Source organism: Strigops habroptila, chromosome W, assembly GCF_004027225.2.
Source record: "Strigops habroptila isolate Jane chromosome W, bStrHab1.2.pri, whole genome shotgun sequence".
NCBI lineage: Eukaryota > Metazoa > Chordata > Aves > Psittaciformes > Psittacidae > Strigops > Strigops habroptila.
In genome coordinates this window covers 28,331,927-28,343,983 of record NC_044301.2, presented here as the reverse complement: position 1 = coordinate 28,343,983, position 12,057 = coordinate 28,331,927, and the positions used below count along the sequence as shown (strand labels likewise).

Sequence of the window (12,057 nt, the reverse complement as noted above, 5' to 3'; positions counted from 1 at the left end):
AATTAAATTTTAAAGTTAATAGTTTCAGGAAAAAAACATGTAAAAGGGAGATCTATCCTTAGATGGCACATTTCCAGAGAAAATATGCTGAGGCTCAAGAGCTTGATGATGCAGTCCGGAGAGAAAATTTACTAGTTTGTTACATAGGAATAGAAACAGAATCTAACAAACCCTCCCAGTCTAAAGTATTTTGACAAAGAAAATGATATGAAATGGCTAAACCTCAAGTCACAAAAGTAGCTATCATCAAGTACATCATGAAAAATTTTAAATAATTGTGTAATCTGCAAACCCAGTCTCTTACCCATCTAATATTAGGCTCTCATAAGCTGCCTTTTTGTCACAGACAGGGCAGATCCAGGTAGGCTTCTTTTCATTCATTTGAAGATAAAGAGCAGCATCAAAACATTGCAGGTGTGTGCAAGTAACAGCCCGACATGGGATTGTCAGTCTCATTTTTCCCAGCTACAGGAGACACATTTAAAGAGTGTCAGAACAGAAGGCAGTGAAGTAGGCCTGGATGGCTAATGATGAAATCAGAGGCAGTTGGTGAAGTAACTGTCTCTTCCCACTACAGAGGTGCCCAGTGCTAAGGATGCTGCAGGCAACTCCACCCCTTATTGTTCTTAAAGGAACAATAAAGCCATCCTCAAAGTCTTCACTGAGTTGCAGTCAGAAACATTTCTAATGGACCTGCAATGTTATTTCTAGAATTTTATTTTTATTCAAAGACCTACTGAAGTACCTGCTTTTACCATTTTCTTTTAGCCAAATATTTCAAGAGGTTTTGTGAGCTCCAGTTGTGTTAGACTTAGAAAGGCATAATACCCATTTTAACATTTAGCTTAACAGATAGGTCACAAACACAAAGCCAGTTTCTGCCTGGGAAGAGAAACCCCAAGGCAGCATTACATTGTTACACATGAACAATTTTTTTGTTTGCTATAGTAGCTGGCAGTATAAGCAATACCACCAAGATGAGATTGGAAGTTTTATTTATCACTGAATCCTTTAATTATTCTATCACCCTGCCTAATTAGTCTCAATGCCTCAATATGCAAGATTACTCCTTCTAAAGACCTCAATTACACACACAAGTAGCAACTTGATTCTGACTGCATTACACCAGAGGCATTCACAGCTCTAAACCATAGTTGGTTGAACACTGCTACAATCAGGTGCTTGTAGATGCACCCTTCTCCCCACTATTTTATATTAATGAATCAGTATATAACAAAAGCCAGTGAAGTTTCTAAAGTGGGGCTGCTTTTAGAAAGGTAAAAATACAAATCTGTATATGGTAATTTCCAGCCATACTTACAGGACACATCAGAGATACCCGCAGACTGGTTGTGGCAATCTCACTATCAGGATCTGCAGTTAGTTTTTCTTTAACTATTAAATTAAGAGGTTATACACAGACATCATCATTTAAAATGCTACTCTTGATTCACCAGTATATGTACTTTATTTCCAGCTATCTAAAACAAATTAAACATCTAGGAAACTAGTTCATAGCAATATCAAACAACAATAGTTTCACTATTTATAAGTGACTGGCAAACACTGTGCATCATAAGGCTGTTTGATGTGCAGCAGATGCACTAACAGCCACAATGGTTAGTAGAGCAAACTCAACCCAACATGCGAAGAGATAAAATAATCATCAGTGAGGTACAATCAGCATCACATGCAAGTGAAGAGAATTTAGGACATCTACCTGCACCTCACAGCCCTCCCCAGTAAGTGCTGCTCATAGCATTCCCATAAGAACATTTCAGATGGGATCTCTAGGTGTGCTCCCTACCAGTGCAGGGACCCTCACTGAAAACATGCATGATGCTTTGGTGACAGCAAAGGGAACCTTTGATACTCCGGGCATGGATTTTCTTTTCAAAATGCTGCAAAGCCCCTAAGTATCATCAGTTCTAGTAAAAAGTACAGACAGGCAAATTAATGTGACTTACTTAGTGCTCTGGAATGATCAGGGTTTCTGATACCTTTAATTTTTAACCTCTGCAAAAGCATTGCTGAAGTGAGCTGACGAACGAGATACACAGACATGGAGTAATTCTACAAAAAGAGTGATTAAAGAATATTGATTTCATACAGTACTTCCACTATGACAACAGATTACTATTTACACTAGTTGCGGCATACAGTAAAAACCAAAACATGCTGATTTTTGGCTTCATAGTTATGAAAAGTCCTGAAGTCATCTGTCAAAGCTGTGAAAGAGTCCAATACTTGGCTAGAACTCTCCTGCCAATCCAGTCCAATTGTCGTACTCCAGGTGTGACTCAACTAAGATGAGTAACTCCACAACCAAGAGACAATCTGGGCTCTTTTCTTGGAAAGATGATTTAGACTGGCGACACACTTTCTCATACATGCAGTCTTTAAGAATTTCTCATATCTGTCTCCTAAATCCTTCCCTTTTTTCAGTGTCAATCTGTTACTGGGGAGCTCAAAGACAATCACGTGACAAAAGAAAAGATGAATGGTCTTTCAGGTGCAAACACAACACCTTCAAATGGCACACGGCTGCACCAATTTCTTTGCACTTTTTCTTTAGCTTACTCTGCATTTTTAAGCCAAGCCTTACTACTCCACATCCACACCTCTGAGGCTGGTCACATTCCCTAGCATTTACTACTCTTCCCTAATTCACACCACTTGCCAGCTTCTTTTGTTCAGTGTCTCTTCAAGGTCACTAGTGAAGAGAAAATTCTGCAAGTCCCACTACTGCAGAATAATAATGGTTTCATTTGCCTAACAAACACAACCTGTGATCTCTTATTTCCACTCCCTGCTAGCCATGTTCTTATGGCTCCTATACTGTCTGGATACTGCACAAGAATTTTAAATGAGAACACCTACTGTCCTACTCCTCCTTTACCACTGATAGGAAAACAAGCTCTTACCTAGATGAGCAGATAAAGTTATCTAAATGCATGGGAAACCACTAAGAAAAATAGGTTGTTTTTTTTTTTTCCTTAAAGAATGACCATACATTGCACTGTTTATTGCCTACAGAAAGAATTCTATTGGCTCAAGTCTGACCACCACTGTGGGGTTCATGCCTCCTTTGCTCAGAAGCCCTCTACTATCAGTCAAGTACATGCCCATAAGCCCGTAACATACAAGCCTACTAATGCTTCACACTGTCCCCAGGGGTCTTATTTAGAGGATGAATAGCGACGGCTGCTGCACAAGTTCCGATACTTCAATCAGAGCACCAATATCAAACCAAAGAACTCACTCTACCTCTCAGGACAAGGGGGAATGCTGGGACAACCTCCAATTCATCCGCTTCCATGAGAATATGTTTTGGCAGATACAGGGGAGGAAGAAAGCAGGGGTCAGCAGGAGAGGCCAAGACCACACAGAATGCTGCAGTCATTTCCAGATCCTTGTGCTTTATGATTGGTAAGAAACGGCTTAAATCTTTCCCTCTGCCTCTGTTTTAGAAAAACCTTTGCTGTCAGCACTGCCCTTCATTTATTTTCTGAACATTAGCTTTCTCTCCAATTTCTTTTTAAAATTTTATGTAGTGTATAAAAGCTTATATTGGAGTCTCATTTTGAAATATGCGGTGTCTCTAGTCCTCAGGTTCAGATTTTGAAGAAAAAAGTAAGAGATGAGATAAGCTACTTTTTGATAACTGAATGCAAGAGGCTGCTCATAGCAGCCTTCCAGTATCTGAAGGGGGCCTATAAGGATGCTGGGGAGGGACTCTTCCTTAGGGACTGTAGTGGTAGGACAAGGGGTAATGGGTTCAAACTTAAACAGGGGAAGTTTAGATTAGATATAAGGAAGAAGTTCTTTACAGTGAGGGTGGTGAAGCACTGGAATGGGTTGCCCAGGGAGGTTGTGGATGCTCCATCCCTGGCAGTGTTCAAGGCCAGGTTGGACAGAGCCTTGGACCACATGGTTTAGTGCGAGGTGTCCCTGCCCATGGCAGGGGGGTTGGAACTAGATGATCTTAAGGTCTTTTCCAACCCTTACTATTCTATGATTCTATGATTTATACAACTAGTCACAGATAGAGCGATGAGTAGTTCTTGACTTACCAACAGCTGAAAAGGCTGCTGCAACAGCTATTTAAACCTAGGAAGAATTCAGAAATTCCTCATGCTCTCCCTTTCTTTCCTTAGTAAATCCATAGGGGGATTTTTGAACAGCCATGCGGCAGTTTTAAAGGCTAATTCCTTTTCATGATTAATGACTGCACACACTAGAAAGCAACAGGTATGATGTTTCAGTCACCATCCCCTTTATCACCTGAAGTCTGGCATGCTTCCCCCCACTGCAGCTTTCCATGAAGTTTAGAACTGAATTATGAAGAGGCTTCAATTTTCATTTTTCCCCCCCCATCTCTGCATCTTTCCCCACACTAAGTCACTTCTCCCTCAAGTCACCCAAACTTCCAGAATACTCTTAATTTGTAAGAAAACACACACTGTTCGGATATCCTGCATTAAAAAACACACACCCTGCACAAGTATGGTCCAACCAAGCATGTTTGAGATCCATCAAGCCCAGAAACAGCTGGCACCAGCAGCCTGACACCTCCCCAGTAAACCTTTCCCACCAACCTGCCACCTGAACTGGAAATTCCACCCTGTTTTAGTTTATTTGCAAGTACAATTTTAAATTGACTCCTAGAGCAGCCATTTTCATGTAAAAAAGGAATCTCAAAAGAATAAAGATGGAAAAAATCCATTAACTAGTTCTTCCTATGAAATAAAAACTACTTCTGTAAAACTATTTGGTTAGAAAATACAAAAACCTCGAAAGCAAATGCATGTCTCCACCCCCACAGCCTTGGTACATCTGGTCAGTTTAAAAAGCATTCTCCAATGGACAATTACAACACATGCTGAGAAACATGCCTTAGAATATACGCTTACATAATTTCATTTTTTGCACCATCAGGCTACAAGGAGGAAAGTAGATTTTCCTTTTGTTATTTTGTCATGTCTGAACTGTTTTGTACTATTTATGCCACAAAAATATTTGTGTAGTTTTGACACACATTTCAGGCAACCCCTAACGGTGGGCTTTCTAATGTGAATTCTATAAGAAAGTCTTTGCCATATGTATGCGAATCTTACATATGTTACTGTAAACTACCATACTTCTAGAGCAAACATTGTTTCCTGGCACTGATAATAAGTTCGGCCACCTAATACTAAACCCTTTCTGGTGTACTCCTGGCCAGCAACATCAGGCAGCAGGGGAGAAAGAATGCTAGATGAAATTATTTCTTTCCACATCCTACAGAACATAGAGTTTACCTTTCCAATTTCAGAAGCCCAGGAAATTGAAATCTGGTTTGGCACTGCTGATGACAACCTAACTAGAGATGTTATATTCAGGGGGTGCCCAGGTCGTTTCTGTTCAATTCCATTTTTTGGCTGTGGAGCATATCCCTATAGGAAGAAAGGACAATAAAAGTGTTACCAAGTCTCCCCGCTGTACTCTGAAACCTACTGAAACAGACTTGTTAGTTTTAAACGTATCTATGGGAAGCAGCTAAACCTAGAGGCTCTCTAGGCTGGAGACTAAATTCAACACTTACTCTGAGAAATATCAGCCTTTGACAGTCTAATATTGTAAGTCAATCACAATTTTAAAGCATTTTCTGTTTTAAAGTGGTTTTACAAAAGTGCTGAAAAGGTGGAAGAGAATGCAGTTTAGGTCTAGGTAAGTTCACTGGAAGAGTAAAAAGTAATGTTGATGCTTTTTGTCCTTTTTTTCCCCCACCCCACTGAAAGAGTGGAACATCACAAAGACACAGCCTTAGTAACAAATACAGGAAGTCATGAAGAGTTAATTCAGTGTTTCACACCTGGAAAACACTTCATTGAATCAATTTAAGAAACAATAAAGTCTTTTTCCAAGAGCTCCACATCTCCTCAGTATCTGCTTTGCCTCACATCAATTACACCTGGCCCCATTTAGCAACAGGTTGTCAACTGTACTCTGCCAAGGCACCTGAAAAAAGGCTGTTGTCCTGGTTTCAGCTGTAACAGTTATTTTTCTTCCTAGTAGCTGGTACAGTGCCATGTTTTGGCTTTAGTCTGAGAACAATGCTGATAACACACCAATGTTTTAGTTGTTGCTAAGTAGCACTTACCCTGATCAAGGACTTCTCAGTCTCTCATGCTCTGCTAGTGAGGAGTAGCACAAGAAGCTGGGAGAGAGCAGAGACAGGACACCCAACCAAAACTAGCCAAAGAGGTATTCCATACCACAGCATATCATGCCCAGTATATAAACTGGGGGACTTACCCAGAAGGGACTGATTGCTGCTTGGGTTGGGCTGGGTATCAGTCAGCAGGTGTTGAGCATTTGTATTGTGCATCACTGCTGGCTTGTTTTTTTTTCCTTTCCCCTTTTAGTTTTATATTCTCTCCCCTTATTTCCCTTATAGTTATTAGTAGTAGCAATAGTATTATATTGTACTTTAGTTATTGGACTGTTCTTATCTCAACCCGTGGGGTTTACATTCTTTTGATTCTCCTCCCCATCCTGCCCTGGGGGGGGGAAGGGGGCATGAGCAAGTGGCTGTGTGGTACTTAACTACTGGCTGGGTCTAAACCATGACCTGTGTGAAGGAGCACATGGCTTAACAGCAACTAATTTATCTTGCCCTGCATCTGCCACTATGAAAGCAAGCCAGTCTGCAATAGGAACTCTGAGAATCTGTTTTGAGCTCACATAGCCAGCCTGCAGTCCACTCATCTCAAAAACTCATCCTGCACCAGAATGATGCCACCAAAAGATTGCAGCTCTTTGTCTTGCACAGAACTGACTTCCAGATTTCATTTAGTTCAAGATAGCATTGTTCTATACAAGAAACTCTCCCAGAAAGGATATGCTGGAAAAAACCACACATTTTTTTTACCCAGAGAAACATACACATTCACGACCTAGTGCTTGGAAAAAGAGTTACTTTGAAAGACACTAAGTCTGAAAATAAAAAACAGAAATAAACAGCCTCTGCACTCCCTAGCCATGTATACCATAGGATAATCACTGCCTTTAATCCAAGGAGGACTTGATAGTTGTCACATCATTTCCTAGGTTTCCAAAACAGCTCTATTACTAGTCTACACATTTCACCTGACAACCAAGCCCTGGCTGTGCCTCCCCACTGCCCTTTATTAATTTCAGACAGGACGCCTGCTTGCAGTGACGGAATAGGGACTTCTACAGGCAGGTCTGCCAGGCCAGAGTGGCAGCCAGCAATTGCTGAAGGACTCTCTCTGAAATAGTTCTCACCCCAGCTGAGTGACCCAGTAGCTATCCTGGTAAGCACACCTTACCATGTGTGCTTTATCACAGAACATAGAGACAGTAGATGTATGGGGACTGCTGACAATTTCATATTTAAAAGAATGAACAATTTGCCATTTATTTAATCTGATGTAACAGCTGCGGTCATTTATAGAGTATAATCCCAAATGCTTTGCCATAGTAGGCCTTTATCTATGGTGACTTTATAACAAGCTCATGTGGATGAACACACCATCCCTGCAATACTTAAGAGATTATTTCCACATATACTGTATCGACCGCAATAATCCTGCCGATCTCCAACCTAAAATGAAGCTGCCTTGCTTTAAAGAGAGCAAGGATGCAAGTTCTCTTACACTTCCCAACTTTTTTCTTTTTTTAAAGACAGATTCTGCTGCACGTGCTCTCATTTCAGTCAAGCTTTTGATGTTTTCTTCCACAGAGCAATGATCTTGAGATCAGATTCAATCTTCTACTCCTAGAAGGCTTTAAAACCTTCGCTTCCTAGCCTTCCAGGAGCTAAGTAAAGAGCACTCTGCTTGCCTATCATAACCAGCATGGTCTAGCACTGCTTAGTCAGGCTGCCAATTCTAGTGGCTAGCAAGTGCCGACATTATTTGGGTCTAAGTGTTCCATGCTTCTTGCAAGAACCATATTAGTCAAAGCAGGTAGAATCTGCTATAACCAGGAAAATCTATCAACAGGAAGCATGACTGCTCTTCTATCTGGCTATTTCCAACCTGCCCTGACATATTTGATTTTGTCCTTCGAAAGAGACCCACAGTGGTCTGTGGAGGTCCCCTGAGAAGAAAAGCAAGTTACCTTTTTGGAATTGCGTGTTTTGTCTTGCCTACAAGAGAAGGCAGTGGGAGAACCACCTGCTGTAGTGCATTATGTGTAAAATCCTTGTTACTTCCCAAGACTCCAGCAGGAAAGGCTCTACATTTACTCCTTTTAAGTCAGAACCAACACTATAAGAGGAAGACACAGATAGTTGTAGGAATACAACTATCTGTGGTTGGTGACAACCAACATGGCTTCACTAAGGGGAAATCCTGCCTGACCAATTTGGTGACCTTCTATGATGGGGCTACGGAACTGACGGATAGGGGCAAAGCAGTTGACGTCATCTACCTGGACTTGTGCAAAGCGTTCGACACTGTCCCGCACGACATCCTTGTCTCTAAATTGGAGAGACATCAATTTGATGGATGGACCACTCAGTGGATAAAGAATTGGCTGGATGGCCGCACGCAAAGAGTTGTGGTCAGCGGCTCAATGTCCGATTGGAGACCAGTAACAAGTGGTGTCCCTCAGAGATCGGTGTTGGGACCGATCTTGTTCAACATCTTTGTCGGTGACATGGACAGTGGGATTGAATGGCACCCTCAGCAAGTTTGTTGACGACACCAAGTTGTGTGGTTCGGTTGATACGCTGGAGGGAAGGGATGCCATCCAGAGAGACCTTGACACACTTGTGAGGTGGACCAATGCCAACCTCATGAAGTTCAACCAAGCCAAGTGCAAGGTCCTACACCTGGGTCAGGACAATCCCAGGCACAGCTACAGGTTGGTCAGAGAAGAGATTCAGAGCAGCCCTGCAGAGAAGGACTTGGGGGTGTTGGTTGATGAGAAACTGAACGTGAGCCGGCAGTGTGCACTCACAGCCCAGAAAGCCAAACGCATCCTGGGCTGCATCAAAAGAATCGTGACCAGCAGGTCGAAGGAGGTGATCCTGCCCCTCTACTCCGCTCTCGTGAGACCTCACTTGGAGTATTGTGTACACTTCTGGTGTCCCCAACATAAAAAGGACATGGAGCTGTTGGAGCGAGTCCAGAGGAGGGCCACGAGGATGATACGGGGGCTGGAGCACCTCCCGTATGAAGACAGGCTGAGAAAGTTGGGGCTGTTCAGCCTGGAGAAGAAAAGGCTGCGTGGAGACCTCAGCAGCCTTCCAATATCTGAAGGGGACCTATAAGGATGCTGGGGAGGGACTCTTCATCAGGGACTGTAGTGATAGGACAAGGGGTAATGGGTTCAAACTTCAACAGGGGAAGTTTAGGTTACATATAAGGAAGAAGTTCTTTACAGTGAGGGTGGTGAGGCACTGGAATGCGTTGCCCAGGGAAGTGGTAAATGCTCCATCCCTGGCAGTGTTCAAGGCCAGGTTGGATGGAGCCTTGGGTGACATGGTTTAGTGTGAGGTGTCCCTGCCCATGTCAGCGGGGTTGGAACTAGATGATCTTAAGGTCCTTTCCAGCCCTAACTATTCTATGATTCTAATACAAGAAAACACCATGTTAACGTGTGTTGGCACAACCTGAAGCAGTACTGGCATGTTGGCAGCATTTCTCTGATGTTTCTGGTAAGGACTGCAGCCAAGGAGATGACCAAGAATAATTTAAAGACATCTGCAGTGGCATTAAATGCTATACCAGGGAAAGACAGAACAGTACTCACTGAAGAATTGTTGAAGTTGGCAATAGAGGCTGGCATCACTGATTAACACCAATGCTACCGAGTTGGACAATAGTGGTCTTTGAGGCAAAGAAGTTATCTTACATTTCCTGCAACAGAAAGGAACCAGAGGGATACAGACAGTGACCAAATCTACAAAAAAATGTTTGCAGGAGCACTCAGACTGAGACTATATTGTCATTCAGCTCACAGTGAAGGAGAGGCAAGGAAGTTGCCGAGACAATAGTCATTTATTCACTTTCACACCTAAAGTTTCTGCTGGACAAATTAAACAATCATCTTATGATGTGCAGGAAGAACCTACAGGATTTAGATCTAAAGCAAAGCAATAATCCAAGATTACAATCAATTTTTGCTATGACTGTGACATATGTTAGGCACAAAATGGATAGTGCAACACAGCATAGCAGGGCATAAACTGTATTAGCAAGACCAAGAATCGGCAGACAATGATGTCCACCAGATAACATCAGACCCAATTCTTTTTGGTGGGTAGCTTAAGGAAAGGAAGACAATCTGCAGAAGAAAGGAGAAAATTCTCAAGTTTATCACAGAGAACATAACTGGCACTTGCAGAAAATACTGACCAGAAAACAGATGAAAGAAAGCCTCTTACACGCTGAAGACAGATGAAAGAACAGTGATGCAATGGTTAAAAAAGTAGGGGGAAAGAGAAGCTACAGAATCTCATTTAAGCTGAGTAGAGGCAAAAAAAGCAGTCATGGTTGCATATGGCAGGCAGGACGGTACACATCTGACACACCAAGAAGGTGACAAACATTCTGAAAGAGTTTGTCACACCTCCTCTCTCCACACAGCATTTTTCCAAATCCACTGCTGAAAAAAATAATCTTCTGTACTACTACTTTTTCCATTTTCTATAGCTTCCAGAACAGGTTGTGTAAGAGTTTATTGCCGTTCTATTGTAGAGATACTCGTTTCAGAGATTTTTCAAGAATAATAAGAGTGCTTTTCCTTTTTTGTATATATTCTAAGCCTTGAGGTGACCCTGCCTACGTACTAACTCTTGCAACATCAGATACCAGTGAAGTGTATGACTGCCAACACTGTTCCAGTATCAGCAAATGCTAGGAACCCTCAAAAGTGTCTGTTCACCAAGGAAGGGCTATGGATGTTGTCTATCTGGACTTCTGTAAAGCCTTTATAGAATCATGGAATCAACTAGGTTGGAAAAGACCTTCAAGATCATCAAGTCCAACCATTACCCCAGGACTGCCAAGACAACCACTAAACCCTATCACTGAAGGCCTCATCTACACAGTTTTTGAACACTTCCAGGGTGGTGATACCACCACTTTCCTGGGAAGCCTGTTTCCATACCTGATTACCCTCTCTGTGAATAAATTTTTCCTAATATCCAATCTAAATCTCCCCTGGCACAGCTTGAGGCTGTTACCTCTTGTCCTATTGCTTGTTACTTGGGAGAAGAGACCAACCTCCTCCTCACTACAACCTACTTTCAGGTAGTTGTAGAGAGTGATAAGGTCCCCCCCTGAGCCTTCTCTTCTTCAGACTAAACAACCCCAGTTCCCTCAGCCATTCCTCATAAGACTCTTTTCTCCAGACCTTTCACCAGCTTTGTTGCTCTTTTCTGGACCAGCTCCAGCACCTCAATGTCTGTCTTGGAGTGAGGGGCCCAGAACTGAACACGGTGTTCTAGGTGTGGCCTCACCAGTGCCAAGTACAGGGACTTTGACACAGTCCCCCACAACGTCCTTCTGTCTAAACTGGATTTGATGGGTGGACTGTTCAGTGGATGAGGAATTAGCTGGATGGTCGCATCCAGAGGGTAGTTGTCAATGGCTCAATGTCTGGATGGACACCAGTGACAAGTGGTGTCCCTCAGGGGTCTGTATTGGGACCAGTACTCTTTAATATCTTCATCAATGACATAGACAGTGGGATGGAGTATGCCGTCAGCAAGTTTGCAGATGACACCAAGCTGAGTGGTGCAGTTGACACACCTGAGGGATGGGAAGCTATTCAGGAGGACTTGGACAGGCTTGATAGGTGGGCCCATGTGAACCTCATGAAGTTCAACAGGTCCAAGTGCAGGGTCCTGCACCAGGGTTGGGGCAACCCCCAGTATCAATACAGGCTGGGGGATGAAGGGATTGAGAGTAATCCTGAGGAGAAGGACTTGGGGGTACTGGTGGATGAAAGACTGGATATGAGCTGGCAGTGTACGCTTGCAGCCCAGAAGGTCAATCGTATCTTGGGCTGCATCCAAAGGAGCATGGCCAGCAGGTCGAG

At 42.8% G+C, this 12,057-nt stretch overlaps 1 protein-coding gene across 1 annotated transcript in view; it reads right to left on the bottom strand.

The window, feature by feature from the left end:
- Nucleotides 1-300: 300 nt before the first annotated feature.
- Nucleotides 301-12,057, bottom strand: part of LOC115618958 (E3 SUMO-protein ligase PIAS2-like) — a 34,994-nt gene continuing 23,237 nt past the window's right edge. Inside the window, exons 6-9 of the mRNA XM_030510948.1 lie at nucleotides 5,301-5,435; nucleotides 1,968-2,073; nucleotides 1,322-1,395; nucleotides 301-465 (exon numbers count right to left, since the gene is read on the bottom strand). Coding sequence (XP_030366808.1) covers nucleotides 301-465; nucleotides 1,322-1,395; nucleotides 1,968-2,073; nucleotides 5,301-5,435 — 480 coding nt within the window. The remainder of the gene's footprint in view (nucleotides 466-1,321; nucleotides 1,396-1,967; nucleotides 2,074-5,300; nucleotides 5,436-12,057) is intronic.